Source organism: Cyphellophora attinorum (assembly GCF_001299255.1).
Source record: "Cyphellophora attinorum strain CBS 131958 chromosome Unknown Contig25, whole genome shotgun sequence".
Classification (NCBI taxonomy): domain Eukaryota; kingdom Fungi; phylum Ascomycota; class Eurotiomycetes; order Chaetothyriales; family Cyphellophoraceae; genus Cyphellophora; species Cyphellophora attinorum.
Window position 1 is genome coordinate 108,038 of NW_017253253.1, and position 25,485 is coordinate 133,522.

General features: G+C 53.6%; 10 protein-coding genes across 10 annotated transcripts; 4 read left to right on the forward strand and 6 right to left on the reverse strand.

Moving 5' to 3' along the window:
- Nucleotides 1–58: 58 nt before the first annotated feature.
- AB675_1466 (uncharacterized protein) lies at nt 59–1,972 on the reverse strand (the record flags this gene model as incomplete). The annotated part of the gene is made up of 3 exons (XM_018141360.1): nt 59–558; nt 606–1,303; nt 1,353–1,972. The coding sequence occupies 3 exons, from the start codon at nt 1,970–1,972 to the stop codon at nt 59–61; spliced, it is 1,818 nt and encodes a 605-aa protein (XP_017997265.1).
- Nucleotides 1,973–3,170: 1,198 nt separating this feature from the next.
- On the forward strand, nt 3,171–5,089 carry AB675_1467 (putative mitochondrial chaperone BCS1-B; the record flags this gene model as incomplete). Its single annotated transcript, XM_018141361.1, has 2 exons — nt 3,171–3,508; nt 3,559–5,089. The coding sequence occupies 2 exons, from the start codon at nt 3,171–3,173 to the stop codon at nt 5,087–5,089; spliced, it is 1,869 nt and encodes a 622-aa protein (XP_017997287.1).
- A 227-nt stretch (nt 5,090–5,316) lies between these two features.
- AB675_1468 (uncharacterized protein) lies at nt 5,317–5,772 on the reverse strand (the record flags this gene model as incomplete). The annotated part of the gene is made up of 1 exon (XM_018141362.1): nt 5,317–5,772. One exon carries the CDS (start codon nt 5,770–5,772, stop codon nt 5,317–5,319), a length of 456 nt encoding a protein of 151 aa, XP_017997283.1.
- A 985-nt stretch (nt 5,773–6,757) lies between these two features.
- On the forward strand, nt 6,758–11,911 carry AB675_1469 (40S ribosomal protein S12; the record flags this gene model as incomplete). The annotated part of the gene is made up of 5 exons (XM_018141363.1): nt 6,758–10,016; nt 10,070–10,305; nt 10,356–10,562; nt 11,360–11,468; nt 11,571–11,911. The coding sequence occupies 5 exons, from the start codon at nt 6,758–6,760 to the stop codon at nt 11,909–11,911; spliced, it is 4,152 nt and encodes a 1,383-aa protein (XP_017997142.1).
- A 1,524-nt stretch (nt 11,912–13,435) lies between these two features.
- Nucleotides 13,436–14,670, reverse strand: AB675_1470 (putative solute carrier family 35 member; the record flags this gene model as incomplete). The annotated part of the gene is made up of 2 exons (XM_018141365.1): nt 13,436–13,582; nt 13,651–14,670. 2 exons carry the CDS (start codon nt 14,668–14,670, stop codon nt 13,436–13,438), a joined length of 1,167 nt encoding a protein of 388 aa, XP_017997177.1.
- A 2,403-nt stretch (nt 14,671–17,073) lies between these two features.
- AB675_1471 (uncharacterized protein) lies at nt 17,074–17,466 on the forward strand (the record flags this gene model as incomplete). The annotated part of the gene is made up of 2 exons (XM_018141366.1): nt 17,074–17,223; nt 17,305–17,466. 2 exons carry the CDS (start codon nt 17,074–17,076, stop codon nt 17,464–17,466), a joined length of 312 nt encoding a protein of 103 aa, XP_017997244.1.
- Nucleotides 17,467–17,830: 364 nt separating this feature from the next.
- AB675_1472 (uncharacterized protein) lies at nt 17,831–18,244 on the reverse strand (the record flags this gene model as incomplete). The annotated part of the gene is made up of 1 exon (XM_018141367.1): nt 17,831–18,244. The coding sequence occupies one exon, from the start codon at nt 18,242–18,244 to the stop codon at nt 17,831–17,833; it is 414 nt and encodes a 137-aa protein (XP_017997278.1).
- Nucleotides 18,245–18,286: 42 nt separating this feature from the next.
- Nucleotides 18,287–20,768, reverse strand: AB675_1473 (Threonine--tRNA ligase, cytoplasmic; the record flags this gene model as incomplete). The annotated part of the gene is made up of 2 exons (XM_018141368.1): nt 18,287–18,453; nt 18,524–20,768. The coding sequence occupies 2 exons, from the start codon at nt 20,766–20,768 to the stop codon at nt 18,287–18,289; spliced, it is 2,412 nt and encodes an 803-aa protein (XP_017997179.1).
- A 243-nt stretch (nt 20,769–21,011) lies between these two features.
- On the forward strand, nt 21,012–21,935 carry AB675_1474 (H/ACA ribonucleoprotein complex subunit 1; the record flags this gene model as incomplete). The annotated part of the gene is made up of 5 exons (XM_018141369.1): nt 21,012–21,093; nt 21,160–21,210; nt 21,259–21,359; nt 21,407–21,527; nt 21,601–21,935. 5 exons carry the CDS (start codon nt 21,012–21,014, stop codon nt 21,933–21,935), a joined length of 690 nt encoding a protein of 229 aa, XP_017997241.1.
- A 199-nt stretch (nt 21,936–22,134) lies between these two features.
- AB675_1475 (Oxysterol-binding-like protein) lies at nt 22,135–25,071 on the reverse strand (the record flags this gene model as incomplete). The annotated part of the gene is made up of 2 exons (XM_018141370.1): nt 22,135–24,972; nt 25,033–25,071. The coding sequence occupies 2 exons, from the start codon at nt 25,069–25,071 to the stop codon at nt 22,135–22,137; spliced, it is 2,877 nt and encodes a 958-aa protein (XP_017997134.1).
- Nucleotides 25,072–25,485: the final 414 nt, after the last annotated feature.

Sequence of the window (25,485 nt, forward strand, 5' to 3'; positions counted from 1 at the left end):
CCTTTTTAGAAACGCCACTGATGCTGAGGCAAAATATACAGTAATTTTCAAAGGTTGACTAGGCTTGAGTCTGATAGAAATTGTTGACCATGGGGTAGAAGCCGTAGCCACCCGTTGGCATTGGCATCATACCTGGCATAGACGGGTCTGCGTAGAAGACTGGGCCGTTCTGCTCGTTGCCTGGAGGACCAGCGGAAGGACCCGAGAATTGAGGTGCAGGAAATCGTTGTTGTGACGGGTCTGTCCAATTCTGACCAAAATTTTGCATTGGATCCGGCATGGAAGGGTAGTATATAGCACCATTACCGTATTGTGGTGGATAGTACACCGGAGCTGCCATTATAGGATATGGTTGGAATGGTTGCGCATATACAGCGCCTTCAGGTATATGAGACAATGGAGTGCCGCTGATCTCACCGACGCCTCGGAAGGAGGTTGGCCCACATATGTTGGCACCTGCTGATGAAACGGCTGCTGACTCTGTTGCTGAGGCGCTTTGACTCTTTCCGACGCAGGTGTTTCGATGTTGCTGATTGAAAGAGTCTTCTGCGGTCTTGGCTGATGCATTGGCATCGCAGTCGAGCGGACACCATGCGAGACAGAACCATTCATGAAAGCTGGTTGGAGAGGACCCTCATTTGGGTAGCCGTAGGGCATCGGTGGCTGAGGCGTGAAAGTAGACCCGCCGCCAGGCAGTCTGACAACAGGACGGGGAGGCTCCATGGCAGGGAAATTTGGTCTGCCGTACACCGACCCTGCAGGGGATCGACCATCACGAACGCCACCGAACGACGATTTGCGACTCATGGCCACACTAGGTGTGTATACGCTGCCTCCCATAATGCTCGGGCGACGACTGCCATGGAAACTTCCCCTTCCTCTGCCACGCATAGAGAATTGCTGGTTCGGGCGCATGGCTCGAGGAATGAAGATGAACGAGCGATCCGTGCTTGGAAAGCGATAGCTTGGCTCGACGTCAGGAATGGAGATGCGTACAGGCTTGTCGCGTCGCAAAGGTGGACGATGCGTAGGCAGCAGAATATGCTTTTTCTTCGTAAGCTCTGTTGGCGTCCTTTGCTCTTCGATGCCAGGTAGAACGATATTGACTTTCACGGCGCCGAGGACGGCAGTGAAGGAGAACTCTCGCTTCGGCCCAGCAGATTGTGAGACTCCGCCTGCCTGGGTGATTCGATGGAGATTCTGACCATCAGCGCTGGTTTGTACGACGGGCTTCGTCTCATGATGGTCGTGCAGATCATGCGCCCACTGCTGATCTAAAGCTTCTGCAAAGTGGCCATTTCGTCTGTATTGTGTCAGCCAAACAGCCAGGGATTACGACCAGACCATCTTACCCGTTGCTAGCAAGTCCGTGGTTGCCTCTGCCCCGGCCTCTGCCAAATGGTCGGGACCAAGGTGCGGTGCCGGATGCCCGATCGTCGTGAAGAAAGAAGCCACCACGATTGGGGACGAAGGCAGGATTGGAGTCGCGCTGCTTCAGATACTCTTGATGTTCCATGCGGGCCCTCTGAGCAGGGTTTTGCTTTGCCGGGCCAGATGGCGGCACGCTTGTCTGGGAAGACGACGCAACTTGATCGTGGCCATTGCCAGTCGACGAGTCTTCGTATTGAAGCTCTGGCTGATTCTTTTGCTCTTCGGAAATCGTCAGAGTCGTCATCATAGCTGCGGTGTCGTTCGACGTGGGAAAGAGAGGCGCAGATCGCGTGCCTTCTGGTATAGGGCTCGTCGCTGACGGATTAATGGTTGGCTTGACAGCATTTGCTGTGTGTGGGACCGCATCGCCTTCATTATTCTCTTCCTCGTCGCTCCCATCGCCATCCACATCGTTGCTGAGGCCAGACGCATCGGTCGAAGAATCATCATCAATATCGCCGACCGTGGAAGTTTCATCCTCGAAGTCGTCATCAGTCCGGCGCCGGCGTGGCGCGAGCCTGCGGCGGGTAGCCTGAGGCATGACTAGTTGATATTCTTCGAGGCGCGCCTTGACAAGCAGGTTGCCGGAATGGCAGTTGTCTGTCGTGCTAGTAGGAGATGCAGCACACCATTCTCAAGGCCCCGAGACAACACGTCCTGGGGAAAGGATACAACAAGGTAGGAGATGAAGGGACTTTTTATTGACGCATGACTCGTGTCCAAACAGCACCGTGAGCACCGTTAGCGACAGGCAGCTGGATGATATTGTGCTGGAAAGAAATATAAAGGCCAGCACACGAAATCACTACTAATCGTCCACTGCAGTTGAACGAGCGCATTTCGACGATGCACTTAGGGTTAGGGCTGTAGTATGGCTCCATTCAATTTCCGGCGAGTGGCCTTCTGTCGCCTTCAACTTTCTTTGCTGCTCCTTCCATTCGAGACCAGCCCAGCTTGCATATCTAGGTACTGAAAGACTATGGCACTCCTTACCAATGCTCTAATCCACACTACCGTACCTACAACTACAGATGGGACCCAACAACTCTACAAAGTACAGTCACTACCGGGTGGTGCTGTTGTCGTGCGTCGGTCCAGGGTAGGCATGCACGCACCCTGGTTTGCTTTCAGAAGGCCCCGGGGCGCTTGTAAGCATTGAATTATAAGCGTGTGGCCAAGGCTCCTGTTATTCGTTCAGCAATTGGCTCGGAGCAGCATTGCCTGCTTGCTTTCACGCAGCTAGGTTCGACTCACGTTCAGATCAGCAGAGGTGCGAATACAGCGCGTCTTCCAAAGAGGTTAGTACACCGCCAGGCAGGCAACACATGAGGCGTCGATAAGCTTCTTAGTGCGAAGGCATCCCTGCTCAAGGTGGCGGTGGTTCGCATTGCCTCGAGATGTTGGCTTCCAGTTCATATCTATATCAACCCTAAGAATTGTTTGCTATTTGGTTGGACTTCATTTGCTTCTTACTTCAACTCAGCAGGCCTCAGCTACTCTATCATTCACGGTTCTCATTGCATATCGAGCTAAGCGGTTCAGTGCCCGCCTCGCATCTTTAGCGATCGAGTTTTTGCCCAATATCTCGTTGCCTTGAATCCCCCGCACCTGGACAACTTTTCCAATATTGCATCTCGTTTCATATCAGCTGGTGGTCGCTGCATTTGCATGATCAATAGCCAAGGTCTCTCACATATTCTAAGGCCACACTCGAGTCAGACCACAGGTCTCCTGCAACCATGGCGTCGCACAACCGGCGTACGACAAGTGGCCAGATAGCCGCTGTTGGCAATCTGCCCGAGTATATCATCACCAACTTCATGCCCTCACTATCTCCTCTGATCGGTCAGAACCCTGCCGCCTTCCGGCTCCTTTCCGTCGTTCTGGCCATGTGGTACTTCGGTCCACTCACAAAGCTGCAAACAATCTGGACTCAACTGCAAAAGTTCTTGGTTTCCTCCATCAACGTCAGCTCCGAGGAGGATCTCTTCGACTACCTGATCACACATCTTGGCGAGACGAGGACTCTCCGGCTGATCAGTCTCTCAATGCCATGTCCAATGCGCCCCGAGAACGTGTCCGTATGATGATGCGAGATCCGCCGGAGGAATCTAACAAACGTGCTAGCGCACACAATGAGCCACCTAAGCTGAAGTATGAGCAGACTGAAGGCACTCAGCTATTCTTCCATGGACGACGATTGTTCTGGGCAGTACGTAAGAAGGGCGAGGGCTCAACTTTCACCGGACGTGGGTACAAGAACATGGAGGTGCTCAGCATCTCTTGCCTGGGTCGCTCAACCGAGCCAATCAAGCGCTTGCTGCAGTCCATCTTCGAGACCAACAAGGACAAAGAGAGAGCGTCTACTATAATTCGCAGACCCTTCAACGGTGGATACGGAGGAAGACTCGCATGGTCAAGAATTACTGCCAAGCCAAGAAGAGCGATGGACACCGTCATCCTCCAGAAAGAGCAGAAGACTATGGTTCTTGATGACATCGAGGAGTACATGGACGATGCCACAAGCCTGTTCTACGGGCAACATGGTATCCCATATCGTCGGGGTTATCTTTTCTTCGGTCCACCTGGTGTGGGAAAGACTTCATTCGCCTTGGCCATTGCGAACAAATTCAATCTCGACGTCTATGTCCTCACGCTTCTCGACCAGAACTTGACCGACTCCGACCTGATCAGTTTACTGAACCAGCTGCCAGGTCGTGCACTGCTCTTACTGGAGGACATTGACGTGACCTTTTCCCGGAAGACCAAGTCCGTTGGTACGACGGCGCCGTCTGCACCTGGACCGTCCCGTGGAGGCAGACGTGGCCGTCGTAGCGCTAGTCAGACAAAGCGCGATGCCACAGCTAAGAAAGAGGAGGCCGCCGTCGATGACGACGAGGATGATGGCGCTGGTTTGACCTCCAAAGTCAGTCTCAGTGGTCTTCTCAATGCTATAGATGGTGTGGCTGCGCCAGAAGGCCATATTCTGGTCATGACTACCAACAAGCCCCAAGATCTGGATGACGCCTTGATTCGCGCCGGTCGTGTGTCGGTAAGAGTCAAGTTCAACAACGCTAGCCACGCGCAAGCCAGGGAAATCTTCCGGCGAATGTACATCGACCTACCTGCTGCCACGTCGGCTGCCTCTGCCGCTGCAGACTCGGCATCATCCAGCACAGGCGACGCAAGTTCTGATAAGAAAGAAGAGAAGCCGCCGACCGATGTCGAGGCCCTCGCAGACGCCTTCGCGGACAATCTACCCGAGCTTGAATTTAGCCCCGCCGACTTGCAGGACTACCTCCTAATACACAAGAAAGACCCCAATGCCGCGATGGAGGGCTTGGATGCCTGGATCGAAAAGACCCGTGAGCAGCAGAAGGAGAGAGAAGAGCAGCGCGAGGCCGAGCGGCTGCTGCGGGCAGAGAAGAAGCGCATTGCGGATGAGGATTGGAAAAAGAGCATGAAGGAAATGCTGAAGGATGATGATTCGGAGAAGAAAACGTCGAAAGCCAGAGGCAAGGATAAGAAGAAGCAGACGGCGACAGAGGAGGGTTCGACTGTCGACTCCGAAGAAGGAAGTGATGACAGCGACGCAGAGGCTGTGACGCCAGAAGACTCCAGAGCAACTAAGCAGGAGGGGGAGACCACTGAAAAGTGATGCATTCGCACCACGAGCGCATTTTCGACATCTGCATGGACTTGGCGCATGATTGCTCTTGAATGTGATGAATGTGATGAACGCATTGAATGATGATGGTCAGTAAGAAAATGACATCCTGGGTTCTGAATATTGCACAGAAGCAAGCATGTAATGAACATCTTCCGTTGAGTATCGTTTCTTCACTCTTCGGATCAATTGATCGCCGTGAGGACCACGAGATCCAACTAGAATAGCCCTGGAAGCATCCGCCAACGCATTCGAACTTCAGCCTTCCTTCCCGCGAACTTGCTCAGCTGCCACTTCTTGGTACCATCGGCTGTAACGCCGAGATTGACAACGACGAAGGCAAGCACACATAGGAGCGTCCGATTGAACAGCTGGCCGTCCTTCGCCGTAAGGACAGCGAGGGATGCATAGAGCAGACACTCTGCTGTGTAATGCGGCGCGACGATGTGTGTGGCGCCAAAACGGTTCGGAAGGGTGTACTTGACAAGGCTGGAGAGATACTCGTGATACTTATGCTGCCAGACTGATGCAATGGCGAACACCAGAGTGGAGACAACAAACTTGGGTGTCAGTCTGGTGGATGGCGTTCCTTCATCGCTTGCGTATTCCGCAATAGTTGCGACATGGATGAACAAGTAAAATGCCAATCCAATGGCGAAGTGGCCAACCCACATAGTTGAGCCCGGGTTCGGGACGACTATGAACATGCATTCATACAGACGACGCAGAGAATGCAGTGCGAATAAGACGAGTGCATATGTTGGCGCAATCGAGCGCGGCTTGAGCAAGGGCTCGCTGCTGTAGGTGTTGTATATCCAGTATGCCGAAAGCGACGTCGATGTGAGTAGAACAGTAGGAAATAAGAGTGAGAAACTCGCCAGCTCGCAACATAGTCCAGCGACCGTGTGAAAAGGGTCGAGGCCTCACTGACACTCTTATGTCGACCCTTGTCACTCTCTACGCGCCGTGCTCCATATTCGAGGAAACGATCTCGGAGCGGCGGAACACATCTCACCAGCAGGATGCAAGCTGCAGAGAGGAGGTAGAAACACCGTACGACTGTTATGATGATGTCAGGCTGCGCAGATACCGCGATGAACCAGCTGAGCAATCCCGCATGGCCAAACGTCACTGCATGGTCTCCAAGCTGGAACATCGTGGTTGCCCGGGTGTACCAAGTCGAAGCTGAAGATATCGGCGTCAGTCGCTCTCAAGGCGTTTTTCCATGCGCTCGACCTCAACCCCTGTCGTTTTGGTGGGAGATTTTGTCCAAGCCAGATGCGATTGGCCGCTCCTCCCACAGGTTACCATGATCGACGGGCAGGCTTGGCAGGAAGTAGCAGTAGCGTGGAGCAGGCCCAACTGAGCGACTCTGCTCTTCTCTTCATACAACGCATTTCCCACATTTCATTACCATCAATCGTCCGTGCGCGTTATCCGAAAGGTGTCAGAATACATTCGAAATCAATACCGTTGTCTCAAAACGTGTCTCGGTCATTGTTCTGTAATTTCTAGGCTATCCATTGTCCTCTTAGCTGCCTATCGCAACTCACCGCGACTGTTCAATCGGGCCCCAACCACGTGTTTATCACCCTCGGTCCAGCAAACACGGCCGAGAATAGTCGTAATTCAGTCGTCAATGATGAGAATCTCAATGTCATGACAGAAGTGGCTGCATCCGGTGCTGCTGAAGATGTCACCACCGTCGCAAACTCGCTCGATGTCACCACAGATACCGCTGGCAAGCCCCAGATGGCCACCGTAAAGACAGAAGATACTTCGGAAGAGACCGCCGTCGCTGCGAATGATGTTCCAGGGAACCCTGAAGGCGAAGACGGCGATAGCGAGGCCGAGACTCAGATTCTATCGCCGGAGAAGAAGAGAAACATTGTTGATAGTGCACCAGATCTGCGTCCAACTTCGTCTGGCCGAGCGCGTAAGAACAATGAGGACGACAACACAAGTCCAGAGTCCAGCAGAAGTGTCAAGAAACGCAAACGCGATGCAAGCACCGACCGAAATGCTCCGCAGTCAAGCGGTGCCAGTAGTTCTCCTCTGTCGTCTCCCAGCGCTCGAGCACAGTCTCAAGAGGACGACTCAGACGCTTCAGACACTCCTCGGTCAGCGCATATCGCACGAATGAGACGACAAGTATCGAGAGCTGATTCTGGAGTTATTGACGGCAGTGCGCAAGCCAGGGCGGCAAAGAGAAGACCAAGCGACATCATCCCTCCAGGTCCGACCAAGCACCGCACCAGAGGTTCCGTAGGACAAAGCGATCCGTCGTCTGAGCACCGGGAAACCAGGTCTGCGACATATCCGCGACAGTCCTCTGAAGACCGCTCGCTTTCTCCAAGGCCGTCCTCGTCGAGGAGGGACCACAAACGTGGTGCATCGACTCAGATCACGTCTGGTGATGTGGACCGGAAGAAGCGAGGGAGACCGCCGAACATCAATACCCGTCGTAACAAGTCCGTCGGAAGAGAAGACTCTTCCGACGATGGCGAGGATTCGAGTCCTGCTCCGAAAAAGATTGCTCTTGAGAGATTTGATTCGCGTACCGACCATATATCGCCAGCGAAGCCTTCTGGTACACGTAAACACCGCGATAAGAACGGCCGCACCTTGCTAGCTCGAGCATGCAACAACGAAGACCTCGAGAGAGCCCGAGTTTGCATGGAAACGCGACCTGAGGACCTCAATGTTCCCGACAATGCTGGCAATACACCACTGCAAATCGCTGCTCTCGAAGGCTTCACTGACATCGTCCGCTTCCTGCTGGAGAGCGGGGCCGAAGTCGATACCCTAAATATCGACAAGGACAGTCCTTTGATTGATGCTGTCGAAAATCAGCATTTCGAAGTTGTCGAATTGCTGTTACAACACGGAGCCAATCCCCGACTAGCCAACGCGAAGGGCGACGAGCCGTATGACCTTGTCAAAGCCGATGACGAGCATTACAAACAGATCAGGAAACTGATTGCTGACGCTAAGGAACGAGATTGGACAAAACGTAGGAAATCCAGCGACCATGGTGGCAATGGAGGTTCATCGCGAGCTGCTTCTGCTGCGAGCCCACGAGGCTCGCCCCCAGCGACAGGCACACGAAGTCCTCCCGCTTCCGGACTCGCTAATCGCAAGCCTCGTACAGGGCGCACCGAGTCCACTCGGCCTGACTTGTTATGGCAGAGACATGACCAAGAAAATCTGCAACGACTTGCACAAAAGGGTAATGTCCAGGGTGTGGTCACCACGTTGGGGATCCTTCAGAAGGCCGAGCCTGCAGCAGTTATTGCCGCTGCAAAAGCTGGCCACGAGGAAGTCCTGCAGCTGATGCTAGCACTTGGAGATGCAGATCCTGATCCAGACCCACAGCTGGGCTTCAAGACTGGTTACAATACTCCCATGCTTGCAGCTATCGGTCAAAACCACATCGACGTCGTCAAATTGCTTGTGGCTCAGCAGTCTTTCGACCCGACCAAAATTCACAGAGGTCGCACATACTTCGAGATATCAGCAGAAAGGAAGGGCGAGAATTGGCAGAAAGAACACGATATTCTTAAGGATGCTTTTGATAAATATGCTTCCGGAAAGTCGAAGACAAAGTCGCCAAGGAAAACCCGCGACTCAGATCGCACACGCGAAAAGCGACTGCGCCGATCAGCATCGCCGTCGTCCACTAAGCTCCGCCTTTCGGCTAGTCCGACACAAACGCATAAAAGCTTGCCCGACAAGAATCTTCGCCAACCACGAAAAGACGGCAAACAGGGTAGCCCGTCACTGGAGAAGATGTCGAAGGAGGATTTGAATGTCGCAGTCGCATCGGATCAGGAGCAAACGGTCCATGACAAACGCGGGCACAAACATCGACGTAGCCAAAGTGACATGCCTGTGCCAACAAGCTTGGAAGCTGAGACCACGCAGCGTAAGCGACGCCTGATCTCTGGAAAGGAGCATCGGAGAAGTCAAAGTGGTGCTGGCACAGGACATTCCGATGGCAGTGACTCCGATATCGAGACGAAACGGGGGAAGAACGCTTCTAGGCTGAAGCGAAATCGTAGCAGTGCTTCACCTGAAGCTCAAGGAGCTGAGTCAGAACGGGTCGTGATCAAGAAAAGACGGACGGTGCTCGAGAGCAGTCCGGAGGAAAGTCGACCTGCGCCTTCAACGACACTGACAGAGACCACATCTCCGTTTCCGGATGTTGAGATGGCAGACGAGTCCAGCCAAGGAGCGGTCAAGAGATCAGCATCACCGAAGAATTCCGCAGGTGCAGATGTACCACACGCATTACCGCATGTCGTGGAAGAGCAAGACGCACCCGGAGAACCAGATGTGCCTGTCGCGGAACAGGCGACCTCCTTCACGGATCCTCCCGCGAACGGAACTGTGACACAGGCGGATGCTCCATCGCAGGAAGACACTCGCCAAGAAGTCGCTCAGGAAATTGCAGCTGATGCTGAGGCAGCCGAAGCTAAGCGTCAAGTAGAAGAAAAGGCAGCCGTCGAGCGCGAACTTGCGGAGAAGGCCGCAGCAGAGAAGGCAGAAGCTGAACGACAAGCTGCCGAAAAGAAAGCCGCCGATAAAGCCGAGGCAGAACGACGTGCTGCTGAAGAGGCGGAAGTCCAACGCAAGCTTGACGAGGCCGATGCCAAGCGACGTGCTGAGGAGGAGGCAGCCGCCCGTAAAAAGGAGCAAGAGGAGCGAGAGGAGAGGAAGCGGCGGGAATTGCAACGACAACAAGAAGAACAGATTCGTCTACAACATCTCGAGATTGAGCGACGTCGTCGGGAAGCGATGCCGATTGCTTTGTGTACCGCTGCACAGCTCATCGACAATAGCGATCCGAAGGCCAAGTCTCATGAGTGCTCTCGCGTTTTCTGCCGCTGTTCACCGTTCGTACGGACCAGCTTGGACCGTCTGCATCATATGCTGCTCCGGATGACATATGGATTCCTAATTGGCAAGCAGCTCCTCTCCTTGCGACAAAAGACCTCAATCTTCGCAATTACACGCTCATTGAGAAGCGGCCAGCGAATGAGGACGAAAGGACCAGAATGTGGAAGGTTGGAAGGAATATCCTGTCCTTTGATTTCCAGCCGACGATATACAACCCCAACTGGCCACCTCCACTACACGTAGCCGTCGAAGCCGAGCGAGTCAATTGTCCCAAATTCATGAATATGGCAGAGGTTTTCTGGGTGAAGGTGAGACCGGTTCCCACAAAAGTAAGCTCGAGTTGTACTGACAGTATTAGTACTCTGATTTCGAAGACCAAGCGATCCGACAAGACCATCTCAACGGATTGGTCTTGAGGAAGCAAAGCATCGCCATTCATATAGGCGCAGTCGGCAAACCTGTGGTTTCGTCGCCCCCGATAACAGCACCAACACAAGCCAATGGTGTCAACACACAGAATTATCCGTTCAAAGGAAGCGGCTTCAACCAGCAGCGCCAGACACCAGTGCCTTATACAAACGGTGGCCCGCATTAGCAGGCTCGAGGAATCAAAGGTGTAGCGTACGCAAAGCAAGATGAACGACAAGGAGCATGTGTGATATGTCCAATTCGTTTGGGCAGTCGGACGACAGGAGTCTGGCGGAATATTATGATCACGCAGTATGACCACTCTGTATATAAAGCACAACTTAAGAGGAAGAGAAATGCCTTCCATTGACGATCCATCCTTTTCTGCTTCGTATGTCTGCATCGTGCCGAGCCGTATTTGCTCTTATGTGCCTTAGGTCTCCAGTCGACTGAGCTCCCGCCGAAGCGTCTGTTTTGTTGTTCCATGCCATCTGATCAGTAGGCGGTGAAGAGGTCATCAGTACGTCGGCCGAGTAAAGCCAAATGGGGCAACTCAGCCGAATCCAGTGCCAAGCGCCCACTGCCAAGCTGCGGTCCCATCCGCAGAAAAGATGCTCTAACACATTCGATCATTTCTGATGTCTGCAAGTTACCCATGGGAACTCACACTCACAACACCGTAGCACTTTAAGACTCTTTGAGGATCATCCGACATTTGACCTGCCCTTTCTATTCAAGCAGATTCGAGATACATTCGATCGTTGAGTAGAAGAAAATCAATCAAAATGGTGAGTTGCAAATCTTCTCGAGGCTACACAAAGGTCACGAGCGCAAGCTTGGGAGGGCTTTATTGCTACAACAACACCCCGTCGAGACCCGTGGGGCTGTGTTGTGATAGCTTGGAGCTCGCTGCAGTCTACTGTAGCGAGAAGAGTGCTGACAAGATTTCTACAGTCGGACGGAGAAGAGCCAACATCCCCCGTTCCCGCCGCCGATGAAGTTGAGATCGCCGGTGATGCTGCTGCCTCTGGTGGCTCGATGAGCGTGCTTGATGCCCTCAAAGGTACGAATATGTCCTCGCTCCTCACAGCGATCACTGATGCGAAACTTGACTCGGTGGTGATCGAAATCCTCCAGCATCGTAATGACTAACAACAACACACAGGTGTCCTCAAGATCGCCCTCATCCACGACGGCCTGGCCCGCGGCCTCCGCGAAGCCTCCAAGGCCCTCGACCGCCGCCAAGCGCACATGTGCGTCCTCAATGAGGCCTGCGAAGAAGAAGCGTACAAGAAGCTTGTCATTGCGCTGTGCTCCGAGCACAAGATTCCCCTCATTAAGGTGCCCGACGGGAAGCAGCTGGGCGAGTGGGCTGGTCTGTGTGTCTTGGACCGTGAGGGCAATGCGCGCAAGGTCGTCAACTGCAGCTGTGTGGTTGTCAAGGATTGGGGTGAGGAGAGCCAGGAGCGCAGTGTGTTGTTGAACTACTTCCAGAGCGAGCAGTAGAGAGGCTGGGCCTGGAAGGGTTTGGTGACGCTGCGTGGCCGCAGTGGCTCGTCGGGCTTGATCGCATCGATCGATGAGGCCCTCGCCAGTACAAGCCACGGTCTGTAGCAGGAGGGCGGCGGTGCACAACAATCCTACGAAGACAGCATCGCGACGGCAAGCAGTCTCCCGATGCGTCCTCATCACTGAGCGCCCGCCAAATTAGCACACCGTCAAACAATCAGAAAATCACATACCAACGATACCACAATCATCGAGGAAGGAGGGTGTGGATAATTTTCAGAGAGCAGCAAGCATCCTTTGGTTCTGCAGGCCTGCGCGTGTCTGCCAAGTGCTGGCAATCACACCGGCGGTCAGCGGAATTAAGGGCATACTATTCTTACCTATGCATATGGGAATGGAAAATTAGGTCCACGAACAGTGTCTCGAGAGAGGCCGGAATTCCATGCGTTGCATTTCCCATGTTTGCGAGTCCTTTGTTGTTTTGGTTTTTCTGTTGGCCTATGCTTCTGTGCTAGACCATGACTGACGTCGCTCCTACCCGTTGTCGTGAAGGTGAAGCCTGGTGAGCAGGTACCGCATCGTGGCAGATGATGTTCTGTGAGGTACATGCCGCTTGCGGCGTTGTCAACAACGTATGTGGGAAAGAGCATCCTTTATGCGGTGCCATTGCCCGTCTATAAGATAAGGCAGGAATACGCGTTGTTCGGAAGTGTCGTGTCATCCGGCGTCACGAAGATTTCTGCCCAAGCCGGTTGACAAGAATGGCAATCGTGGAAAGTGCTATCGGCGTGCACCTTCCGCTCATGGCGTCGTCGAAAAAGTCTGGGAAGGACCGATCCATGCGTGTTTCTGCTGCAGTTGACCGTCGGTCAGGAAGTCGCGAAAGGCAGCGGTGTCTTGCCAACCGGTCTCACGTAGACATTTGCCTAAGCCGGTTGACAAAGCAAACAATCGTGGAAGGCTGCTGTCTGAGGCACCTGCCACGGACGGTGTCGCCAGTCAATGCTGATGAAAAGGAGCGATCGCTGTGTACTCCTGCTGTCGCTGTTGCGTGAAGGAGTGGAAGGTGCAGACGCTGACTGGCGGAGCTCTTGTCATACGGTCTTGGACACATATTCTAACCTACAAGAAGACAATCTTGCCAGCATGGCGAAGTCCGTTTCCATGTCCATCGTCAAAGTGTCCAACTGTCTGAATACTAGTCAGAGACTTTGAACGAGAGGAAGCCAGTAGAAGGTGCGGCCAGACTGCAGGCGTGACTTAATTAGAAGTAGCATTACTATAGCGAGTGTAAGTACCGAGATCTGGGTTTCTCCAGTCACGGGAAACGTGATCTCGTTGCTGATTCCTTCCTTCTCTTCATCCAGTGTAGCTGTGAGATACAGCTCCAAAACTTCGCCATCCCCGCTCGCCCAGAAGTCCATTGTTCATGACCATCGGCCCCCAAGAAGCTTTGACGTAGGCGAGATCGCACTCAAAATGCCATTTCTGGACATTCCACATGTTCTACCCTGCATCATCTCAGACTACACCAGGCGCCACGACCCCCTCATCACCTCTCTGCACACCCTGCATCTTTCTCATCTTTCTCCTCGCACTGCCAAACCCATCGATGCCCTTGGCCTGATCCTCACCCAACCAAGCCTTCTTCGCCTCTCCGAGGATCCCCTTCCCAAGATAGTAAATAAATTGCCCCAAGATGATCAACACAAACGCAATCGGTACATCCAGTGTACCGTCAGTCCAAACACCTTTGTCCCAATGATCGCGCCCCAGAAATTTCCCGTCAGCAGGGAAATATTCATGAATGCGGCCGACGCAAATCGGTACAACACGGGGACCAAGGAGTAGAAAATGAAGAGAATCAAGGTATAGCCAACAAGATAGCCCGCGACGTCACCATTCCAAGTGGCATTGGTGAAGCTGTCGCGATCGAAGATGGCGGCTTGCACGCCGGAGATGATCATAGCCCAGAAGCCGAGCTGGCCAATGACTTCGTAAAGTGGGCGGCCGGAGACGAACCACTCCTCGTAGACATTCGTCAGACCATAGCATGACGCGCCGAGCAGAGCGAAGAGGTCGCCTTTGACTTGGTCGCCGACTTTAATGCCGCCGATAGTCGAGCCTTGGAGGTGGTCGGAGCCGATCAATACGCCGACACCGCCAATGCAGACGAGGATGCCGATGACTTGCGCCCAGTGGTAGCGCACCTTCAAGAAGACGAAGCTGATGGCGACGACAACGACAATAGCCCAGAAGTTGATAAGCTGTGCAGACATGATGGTTGTGTAGCGGTAGGCGAGCACAGTGAAGTAGTTGCCTTGAACGTCGAAGAAGGCCAGGATAATGTACTTCCAGCCGTCCTTGAAGACCATGCGCGCCCACTTCTTGGGACCATACACATACAATGTGTAGCTGGTGTACACTATGTTGAGCAAAATATAGTTGAACAGGGACTGGAATGCCGGAATGTTCGTTCCCTGCTCGACCAACAGAGAGGACATGGTATTGGTCCCCGTGATGCATACCGCCAGGAACTGTCCGAGTACCAGGATGAACCAGAACTCCCTGGTGCGGAAGAAGGCAAGCTTAGAAGCCCATGACTTCTTAGCTGGAGCAGCAGTGCTCCGTTCATGCTGGTCGATGACTTCAGGCTCACCATGGTTGTCATAGTGGTGGCGGGCTCCAGTAGAATTGCCATAATCCAGGCTCGTCGCACGTACAGCGGTGCCTTCGCTGTCTTTGATGCCGCTCATGGTCGCTTGGCTTGATCCGATATTACCACGAATCTTATGTTGGTCTCGAAGCGAATATAGATCTGGTTTGGAGCTTTATGGGGATTAGCGAGCGCAAAACTCCTGAAGTCGCTCGCTGTGAACAAGATTATGAGCCTGAGAGGCGATGCTGTAGAAGAAGAAAGAGAAGCCAGCAGTCGGTGCTGTCACATTTTTCATGTCGTCGATGCTGGCGTGGGGTCTTGGAGGGGAATTTTTTGCTTCTGTTGCATTTGACAGGGTCTCGCCTATCGTGGCGTAAAGCTTAGCCGGGTCATGCCGTGGGCACGCTGCCATCATCGCGGTGTCTTCGTAGCAGACTTTGAACAAATCCTCTCATATATGACCTCAACCTTACCTCTCGGTGCCCAGTATCATACCGTGTCGCGGGCGCAACGTGGTGGGTCCTTGTACTGAGGAGCACAATCGTCGACTGCATTTCAATTGTGTTTCTCATGCCAAGTACTCTTCAGGTTGTGCTTACCCTTTGCCCAACACTGCTATCAATACATGTGCCTCCTGCCAGAGTGACAGAGTGCTCCTGCATCTTGCGCTGCTTGATGCAAAGCAGGCGCAAAGCAGCCTGCAACGGTTGTCGCAACAAGAACATGGTCCTTTCAGCAAATGGTAAGCTGACATGGCGAGCTTTTGCGTTCTTAGGGAGGTCCGAAAGAAGGGAAGCGCCGGTCCATGGTACTAAGTAGACGCTCATTCGGGAATGTGATCTGATACCATGACATACTACCGTGCTGAGACGCCAGTGAACTTCACCTGCTACAGGCTCAATCTTCTCGGCGTTGACGCTCGAAATGGTGGACACTTCAACAGTAAGAGCCGACCTGTACATGCGAGCACATGAAGAAGCTCGCGAGTATCTATCCCTTGATGCCTGGCGGCAGTCACGACTTCCGTACCAATTCAGATGCGGAAAGAAGCCTTCAACACCTTCCAATGTCCTAGCCTTGCGAGGAAGGGGCACTCATCTCGCTCTTTCTCGTACCACGAATCCACAGATGCTGGCTATACGATGCTCTCCGCCTCCTTTGCAGATCATCATGGGCAAGAATCTGGGGATGAGCCAGCCTGAGTCTCGTATACCGATGATGCCCCGGACCGGAGGCAACATCAACGTCACCTTCGAGACTAATCACTATTCCACATCAACCTGACTGCGGACACGGCACGCCAGATTGAGAGATAGTCAACCGACAAGGAGGACACATGACCAGTGCATCTGGCAGTTCTATTGCCTTGGACTTGGTGCGTCGCGTTTCATCCTTTCGATACGACTTTTACCCACCGGCAGTCGGTCTACACTGACGGATCCGACTGCCTGTCCTCACTGCTTCTGTTCATCGGAGCAGCGCAATGTCGACGTCCGCTCCTCGTAGGTGGGTTGTTCCTTTCCCGCAACATCGGCGTGTCCTCAAAACGGCAAAGTAAGAGACATTAAGACTGTATCTGAATTTCTATAAAGACAATGGAGGGACTTCTCCGTAGACATCGAGCTTCTCCCATCGGACTCGCCACCGTCGGACCGCAGAAACAGAAACTTCACACCCACCAACAGTCGCCTCGTCCTACCCTCGCGGACTCATCAAGAACCATGCATTTCAACGCTGTCCTCTCCGCCTCCCTGTCCCTCTTGGCCCTCACAGCGGCTACGCCGGTCGAACGCCGCCAGTTCGGACTCGGCCCTCCTGGTGGGTATATTCAGTGCACCGGCAGCTGTGGACCTCCTGGGTCCTTTGTAAGTCGAATCAAGTTTTAAACCATCAAGCATCAGCGAGCTGACGATTGCCTCACGGCAGTGTACCGGCATATGGTTTTGTCCCAAAGATGCTACCTGCGGTTCCTCTATCGGGGAATGTGGTGAAACACCTGTAGAGCCGCCGACAGCTACGTCTGTTCCTCCTCCGGACATCACTCTTGGGCAGCCTAGCACTACCGTCACGTTCTCTTGAATTGATGCCAGAGGACAGCAGCTCGGCGATGATCAGGTGGGACGAGGTGCTGGAGGACGTCGAGCCAGAGATGGATTTGGAGAGATACTTGCCGCTACGAGGGTCAACGAACGTGGCCTAGTAGGAGACAGTGTAGCATCATCACAAGTCTTGCAACGAAAAGATCATAGCATTGGTTCGCACTCGCATTTATTTGTTTCCCTCGGGGACTCTGTCGCCCTCTCGGAGCTGGCGTCCGGTCCGTATGCGTCTACCAGACAAGAACTTGCCGCCACTCCGCCGCAAGAAGCAATGTACAGGAGGTAGTATGCGCCAGCCATATAGAGTACATACATCCGTAGACTCGCAATCGACATCCCCCTTATCGTACATACGATAAACATCACGAATAGTACTGCATAGCATCCAGCGTCCAGCAAACATGCACGTCCGCCTTCCCTTGATCACCACACTTTCCATCCTCACTGCTCTCGCAATCACATCACCCTTCAACGACCTCCCCAAACGCCAAGTCTTCTCACCATACACGCTCGACTGCCAGGGCAACGAGACTCTCTGCCCCGGCTTGTTCGTAAGTATATCATTTTGTACCAATCCTCACCAGCCTCCCCGGTCTCTACAAATCGTTCCTATCTGTTCTGACTTCACCCAGATCTGTTCCTGGTACTGTCCCGGGAACGCCCTATGCGGTCACGCCGGACGCAACACTTGCATCCTCACAACATCCAGCGGCGTCGATGTTCCCAGGACCGTCACCGTCAATCCCGCCGTCGACAGACCCACGTCATTGGGGGACAGCGGTCCATTCGAGTGAGGCCACGCAAGGGTAGCAGCCTCTTGCCTAGAAAGCGCCTGTCGCCAAGGGACGATGGCTGTGTGCAGTCGGAAAGATCATTCTGGTACTGGGGGACGTGGAGAGCGTGCTGCAAGCGAATGATGGGAGGACGGACGATTTGGATAATTGAATTTGAACGTTGTCTTTCTCGTTGATTTGATGACAGTCAGCTTGGTCTTCTAACGAGTGATCACTACCTGATTAGTATCTTCGATACAGAGAATCTATGGATTCGCCATGTTCCTTGCACACGGGTGAGCTTTTGGTTTTCGTAGTGGTCGTCTTGATGCTGTAAAGATACCCACGCGGCCACGCTAAGCCAAAGGATTGGCGCACGCTGCCGTCACAACCACCCGAATGGCGCTGGCGGTATTGGCAGGTTGTCTTCATAGTCCATGCTTCCCGTGCTTCGATCCCGAACCTTTGCTTTCAGAGGCTTGGTAATCTCAATGTTCGATGAAGGGCCTGCCTCGACTTCGTCTGCAAATCTGACCGCCTTCTTGCCCTCGACAATCTCCTTCCTCCGCTGCATTTCTTCCTCAGCCGCCCACTCAATTTTTCTGACTTTCTTCATCTCTGCCTCATGAGCTAGGGCTTTCTCCTTCGCCAATCGCTTGACCTCATCCTCGAAGGCCATGTTCTCAAGCTGCATCGCGTACCAATCCCCCTCACGATGCGCTTGCTCCCACAAACGCTGATACCGCTGATTCTCCGAGTATTCTGCAGCTCGAGCAAAAGCGTCACGCCCGATGCTCATCGCTCCTGCCCAGAGACCGACATTTCTGACATGTTCAAGCCGCTAGTTAGACATATCAATCTTGCTCTCGAGTCGTCGGGAGTCGCGCAGGTCACGGAGACGGTCGAGCGCCTTCTCCAAGGGGATCAGCTCGCCCTGCTTCTGTGTCGCCGGGTCGTCTCGATTGCGGATGTTCACCGTCTTGGTTTCTTGCTCTTTGGCACCGACCACTATTGCATTGAAGGTTAGTCAGTCTGGCTAGGAAATTATCCAGGGTAGGGCTTGGTGTAGGTAACGTACCGAAAATGAAATTGTACTGTGCCAGCTGACCAGTGCGGATCTTCTTTTGCAGAGTGTTGCCACTGACATCGACATCGCAGTACATCCGAGCGTCCTTAAATCTCTTCTGAATCTCGAACACGTAATCCTCGGCGCCCTTCATGACCGGAATGACCAGAACCTGGCGAGGCGACAGCCAGAAAGGCCACTTGCCGGCGAAGTGCTCGCACAGCACAGCAATGAAGCGTTCGAATGAACCAACGATGGCACGGTGGATCATGACCGGTCGAGCCATGCCTACAGCTGGAGCGTTGGGGTCTTCACTGGCCTTGCCCTCGGCACCTTCAGCAGCAGTGTCTTGAGAGGTACGGTATTCGAGCTTGAAGTTTTGTGGTCCTTGGAAGTCCAGCTGGATGGTGGCGCACTGGAACTCGCGCTGCAGCGCGTCGGAGATGGTGATGTCAATCTTGGGACCATAAAACGCACCGTCACCCTCGTTCAGCTCCCAATCATCACCTCGGAAGTCCTGCAGAGCTTTCTTGAGTTGTGCTTCCGCCGCATCCCACTCTTCTAGCTTGCCCATGTAGCCCTCCGGTCGAGTGGAGAGCATGAACTTGAAGGGAAAGCCAAATAGGCCGTATACGTAGGTCATGAAGTCAAAGAGCTCTTTGATCTCGTTCTCGACTTGATCGGGTGTGCAGAAGATATGTGTGTCATCTTGCTGGAACTTGCGAACACGCGTGAGGCCAGATAAAGCACCGGAGGCTTCGTTGCGATGAAGCACACCAAAGTCAGCAACACGCCACGGCAAGTCTCGGTATGAGTGCTCTTCGTTCTTGAACATGACGCAGTGGCCTGGGCAGTTCATGGGTTTGAGAGCGAAGACACCCTTATCCTTGTCCTCATTCTTGGGATTGGCGATCGGGGCACCGGAAGGCTTCTGGTCGGAGAGAGGCATAGGCTCGGCAGTATCGTCTTTGACAATGACACGAAACATGTCATCTTGGTAGTGCTGCCAATGGCCGGAGATCTTCCACAGTTCGACATCGTACATGTTAGGAGACTGTACTTCGGTATAGTTGCGTTCCCAGTACTGATCGCGCAACATCTGTTGAAGGGCATTGAAGATACGAGTGCCGTGAGGGAGGAGGAACGGTGAGCCTGGCGACATCTGACTGAACATGAAGAGCTTCTGTTGTTTGCCGATGAGCTGATGATCCCGCTTCTTCGCTTCTTCGAGGAAGTTTTCCCAGTCCTTAAGCTGGTTCTTGTTGGGAAATGCCACACCGTGAATACGTTGTAGGGAGTCGTTATTCTGGTCTCCGAGGAAGTACGCCGATGAATTCTTCATGATTTTGAATGCTTCGATCTTCCGAGTGTTCTGAATGTGAGGTCCTTGACACAGGTCGACAAGGTCGCCGTTCCGATACACAGTGGACGACTCACCGTCTTCGATGAACTTCTCGATGTAATGCATCTTGTATTTCGAATAGCCGAACATCTTCTTCAGGTTTTCTTTCGAGACTTCGAGACGCTGGAAAGGTTGCTTGTCCTTAACAAACTTCTTTGCTCTTGACTCCAGCGACGACCATTCTGACTCCTTCACCGCGACGCCAGGCTCCAGAGCCATGTCGTAGAAGAAACCCATGGCGGTGGGAGGACCGTGAGACAGTCGACAGCCATACTCGTGCTCTGCACATTCTCCAAGGACGTGAGCTGACGAGTGCCAGAAGACATCGCGGCCTTCTGGATCCGAGAAGAGAAGGTACGAGACTTTGCTGTCTTTGGTGAGTGGTCGATCGAGATCCCAGAGCTCGCCATCGACTTTTGCTACCACGACTTGTCCAGCACGGTCCTTCGGTACGTGCTTCAATAGATGGCCAGGTGTGGTCTCCCAAGCTTTGCCGTCGAACTCGGCCTTGGACTGACCCTCAACAGTGACTTCGATCTTGATGTCAGGCTTGTCCCGTGACTTGAGTTGCTCTTCGTTGTCCTTCCAAAGCTGTTCGAAGAATTGATTTCTCTCTGTGATGAAAACCGGCAGACCTTCGGGCGGGCCGCCCTTAGCGGCTGGTTGAGTAGACATTTGCTTAGGCCGGTCCGGGAGTTTCTTACTCTGGTTCGGACTGACAGGTCTTTTTGTGTTGTTGGTGGAAGGGGTGCTAGATGACTCAGAAGTGCCGGCGTGATTTCCACCCGCCTCGTCTCCCTTCAACGTGCCCCAGAGATCGTGTGGTTTCAACGAGATATTCCTCTTGTGGCTCATAATTGTGTTCCCGAATTTAGATCTAGTTCTGGGCACGGACGCTGTTGTGGTTGTGGAGAGACAGCGGTGGTAGCGGTGGATTCTCTGAACTTGCTGTGAACCAATCACGTGCCGTCCGAATTTTTGAAGTGTGCCCGCAGCGCGGAACTCGAACATTTATTGAAGGACACGAAACTTATCGCTCACGCCGTCTCCGCAAGCTGCGCATTCAAGCCGACGACCACTTGAACAGCGCCGAGCACGATGTCGTTCCGCGGCGGTTCTCGCGGTGGCTTTCGAGGTAGTGATAGGGGTGGAAGAGGAGGAGGATTCTCAAGAGGCGGAGGTAAGATTAAATCGACGTCTCCGCTAAAATACTGCTGGTATGCTGTGATGCTAATAAAATGAAAAGGTCGTGGTGGTGGTTTCCAGTCAAGCTATGGTCCTCCAGCGCAGGTTCTAGGTAAGTGCGATCCTTCCTGTGCTCCTGCCACGTACTGACTCGCTCAAGAAATTGGCACATTCATGCATCCTTCGGAAGGTGACATGGTCTGCGAGTCCACCAACGCCAAAATCCCCTTCTTCAACGCTCCGATCTACCTCGAGAACAAGGTCAGTCGTTGCACAGAATAAGTTGAACGATTGTTGACGGTCGGCAGACACAAATCGGCAAGATCGACGAAATACTAGGTCCCATAAATCAGGTCTACTTCACAATAAAACCACAAGACGGCATACAGTCTACATCGTTCAAGTCGGGGGACAAGTTCTTCATTGGAGGTGACAAGCTGTTGCCGCTAGAGAGGTGCGCCAGTAGAGTGCGACATGTGAGCGTGAGGCTAACAAGGAGCAGATTCCTACCGAAACCAAAAGTTCCAGGAGCAGGCAAGGTCAGAAAGACAGGACAACAAGGCCGAGGCGACTCACGAGGTGGACGAGGTGCACCCAGAGGAGGCCGTGGAGCTCCTCGAGGTGGGCGTGGCGGCTCTTTTGGCGGTCGCGGTGGCTCGTTTGGTGGTGGACGGGGCGCACCAAGAGGAGGCCGAGGAGGATCATTTGGCGGACGAGGTGGCGGTCGTGGAGCTCCGAGAGGTAGAGGACGAGGATACTAAGGTCTCGGTCTTTAGTACTTTACGGCATGCATCAGGCGTTCAAGGCGCACGAAGGGATACCCTCGGGCTTGTGTAGGGGAAAAGGATGGCCTGTCGAAGACGGCTTCGATTCGATTGGTGTAGATCATGGAATAAAATGGACTCCATGACGCAAAAAGGAAATGACACAGAAGATGTACAGCAAATCCACGGGCCGGACATGTTCTCGAGCAAGGCGGCTGAAATCAGAAAGAGCCACAGACCACATCCAATGTCTATCAAGGCCTACTGGTTGCCTACACACTCAAAACATCAACCACCCCAGTCCACGACCCCTTCGCCCTCTCCTCCCAGTACCCCTCTTTCCCAGCCCTCAACTTCCATACCACCTCGTCGCCATTGTCCACCTTGACGAACCACCTAGGCTTCCACTCCTGCCCACCCTCCTCCATCTCCTTCCTCCTTGCCCGCTGCGCCTCCTCCAGCTCATTCTTTGTCTGCTCCGCTGAATCATAGTCCCCCTTCTCCAGCGCCTGCTGGTCGGGCCGCAAGCGCGTATCCGTGGCAGGAAGCTTGTCCTTCTCCACACTCGTAATCTCGTTGAGGGTGGACGCGAAGGAGGTCCAGCCATAGTGCTTGGGCGCGTTGTCGACAAGCTGGCCAGCAGACCAGACGGTTTGCTTGTTGTCCTTACGCTTGAGCAGGCTCGTCCACGTTCCTTCGAGACCGAGACCTGTGCGTGCACCGTGCTCGTCGACAATGTCGACTTCGACGTCTTCGCTGCGACCGGAGAACATGCCTTTCGATTTGAACGTGATGACGGCTTTCTGGCCTTTCGTCTCATTCAGCACCGTCATGCTGCCTACCGGCTCGATGTATTTCTCCCCGGCGATGATGTTGCGGAGAAAACACGTTGCTGCGGTCCAGACGTAGCTGTTGCCGGTCGAGTAGAAGTGCAGGCGTGCTTTGCCTTCCTGGCTGATCTCAGACGACTTCCCCCAGAACTTATTCTGAGGCTTTGGCGACTGGGTGAACGACCACTCAGCCGCTTCGGCATGAAAGGCGAGCTGTACTGGTCGATGCGAGACCTTTTCAGACACAAAGCGGAAGCCCTTGTCTTCTCGGACGAGCTCGTACGTCTCCCCGAGCATCGGATTGAAGGGCTTGCGGATCGATCTGTCTTTAACCCGAGTACCGGAGAGCGGTGAGATGGCAAATGCTGCGACCCAAAGCATCTGCTCGACTGGCGATGTGCATTTTGCCGCCTCATCAAGCAGTTCTGAGTACTCCAGCTGTTCGGCAGCTTTTTGCAGCAAGGAGAGGGGCTCGTTGGTGGAGACAGGCATGGCGATCGTCGACATGTCTTTGCCAGCATTCTTGCGTAGTAGACCAATGAGACTAGGAGGCGGCACAGTCGGAGCAGGCACAGTCGTCCGTCGTTTGACGCGCTCGAGCGGCAGTGGTGTCAGACTCTTAGCTTTCGGCGGCAGGAACGTCGACTGGCTGGCAGATCTCCCAGCGCGATTCGCTGGTGAGAACGAAGCATCATCGCCAATATCACTACTAGTTGCAGAGTCTTCGTCGACACCTGAGACGCTTGTACTTCCTTCGGGCTCCGAATCACTTCCCAGTTCTAGCAGCTGTGTCGAGGGGCCGCTTTCGGCATCAAAGTACTCCTGAGACTCGACTGATTGCATGCTGAGCCGCGAGACCGCGGATTTGGGAGGTCCCGAACGCCTGACTTTGCTCTCGTTCATGACTGCCGCGAATTCGCTGACCAGCGAATCAAGGTCGCGCAGCAGATCTTTGCAGTGGTCATACATTCCATCGTCGTTCAGCCGATGCCGTGATGATGCGCCAGGCGACTGTGCGCGCAACAAATTCTCGGCTCCTGGCAATGGGACGGCTAGCTGAGCAGATACGCTTCTCTTAAAAATGTTCGCACGCTCATTGGTAGAGGCTTTTCTCTTCCAGAATGGTCGCTTGTCCTCGCCAATCGTGAAGTAGTCTGCATTTGGCACCTCCGTGGGCGTCGTCGATGATGGTCCGGAGCCAGTGGCCGGAGTCGCAACCTCCTGACACAGTCTTCTCACAGCATCTCGCGTCCCAGACACTTTACCCAACAGAGTCTCTAGTCGAGCCCATTCCTGTGCTTCCATAGCCGAGGTATTCGGGCCTTCATAGTCCATGTGCAGCTTCAAGCCCTCGCCTGGTGTACTCGCCTCTAGAAGATTTCTTGATGCTTTCTCCAATGCTGCCTTCCAGGCCTGGAAATCAGCCTCATTGGTAGCCTTCAGATGCCAGATCTCGGCCCCAGAATCGATCGAGATCTCTCGAGTCTTGTGATTTGCGCCGATCGCAGCCAACGAGAGTGGAATGGCGCCACGTAGAGCAGATGAGTTCCGATCGTGGTAGTATGACAGAGTGGAGGAGGTGTAATCCAAACAGAAGAACCGCCTGGCAAACCCCTGATGTTTCTTCCGACGACGTTTCTGTAGGACTCCGGTGTGTATCGTTGCAGGCTCTTCCATGCTCAATGCACTCTCTGACGGTGCTGTTCGGATGGTCGGTTGGGATGCGCGACGGAGCGAATCGGTAGAATTCTTGGTAAATGGCCGTAGCCTGGGGCTGCGGTTGGGATTGGTCCCGTTGGCGATTGCCATCGCCCCAGCCATGGCCTGCCCATGATGCGCCTGAGCACCGAAATGGATCTGAGTAGCCCATGCGGTCGGATAGGTCAGCAGAAAGATGGTCGCCTGCTTCGAGATGCTCTTCGAGAAGGTGTTGTCGAAGACCAGAGCATAGTTGCCTGCTTCGCCGAGCGGAACATCATATCTCCCTTGACTGACTCTGTCTGCTTCGCATTTGCCGACCCACGCAACCTGTTTCAGTCCAATGCTCTTCAACTTCTCAATAACCACTGACGGAGCGTTGTCAGATGCAACATCCTCTTCTGCAATGGCCAAGTTCGGGGAGGGAGGTGGGAAAACGGCGAAGTTTGACGTCTGAGAAGTTATGGAAGGCGCATGGCCAGGGTGCTTGAAGATGCCAAAGTTGATCGACTTCTTGTGCGGTTGAACAGTGTAGGAGATGGTGTGGTCGGGCTTCGCGTTGATCCAGCGGATTAAATAGCTCTAGGATCGTGTCAGCACATCTCTGGCTATACAGGTCTGTTGATTCCCGTCGGTACTCACTCTGCTGTGTATCTCTATGTCTTCCATTCCGGGCGCCATAATGTCAAACCTGTGACGAAGGGCCGGGCAGCGCGACTCATGCTCCTGAAGACCGTCGGAACAGCACAACTAGCACCGTGCGCCGGTCGAGGTGTCCATGGTGAACGTGATGGCAAACAGAACGGATGAAGTTCGCCCACGTTGCCTGTCAGAAGAGTGTATGCAGTGCCTCGCTTATTGAATGCGAGAAGGTCTAGAAGCACTCGTAATCGCGGGCTGAGGTAAAGTTGTTGATTGCATATGCCGACTGGATACGAAGCAGCACAAACAGGGCACATGTACGTCAGATGGAGTTGCGAGCAGCGCCGAGCCAACTGATCTGCTGTGGTAGCCAACTTACGAAGGCAATAATACCAAGTAATTAAAGACGCAATCCGTCACTCACAAGTTCTCACCCGCTCTGGAATGCTGCAT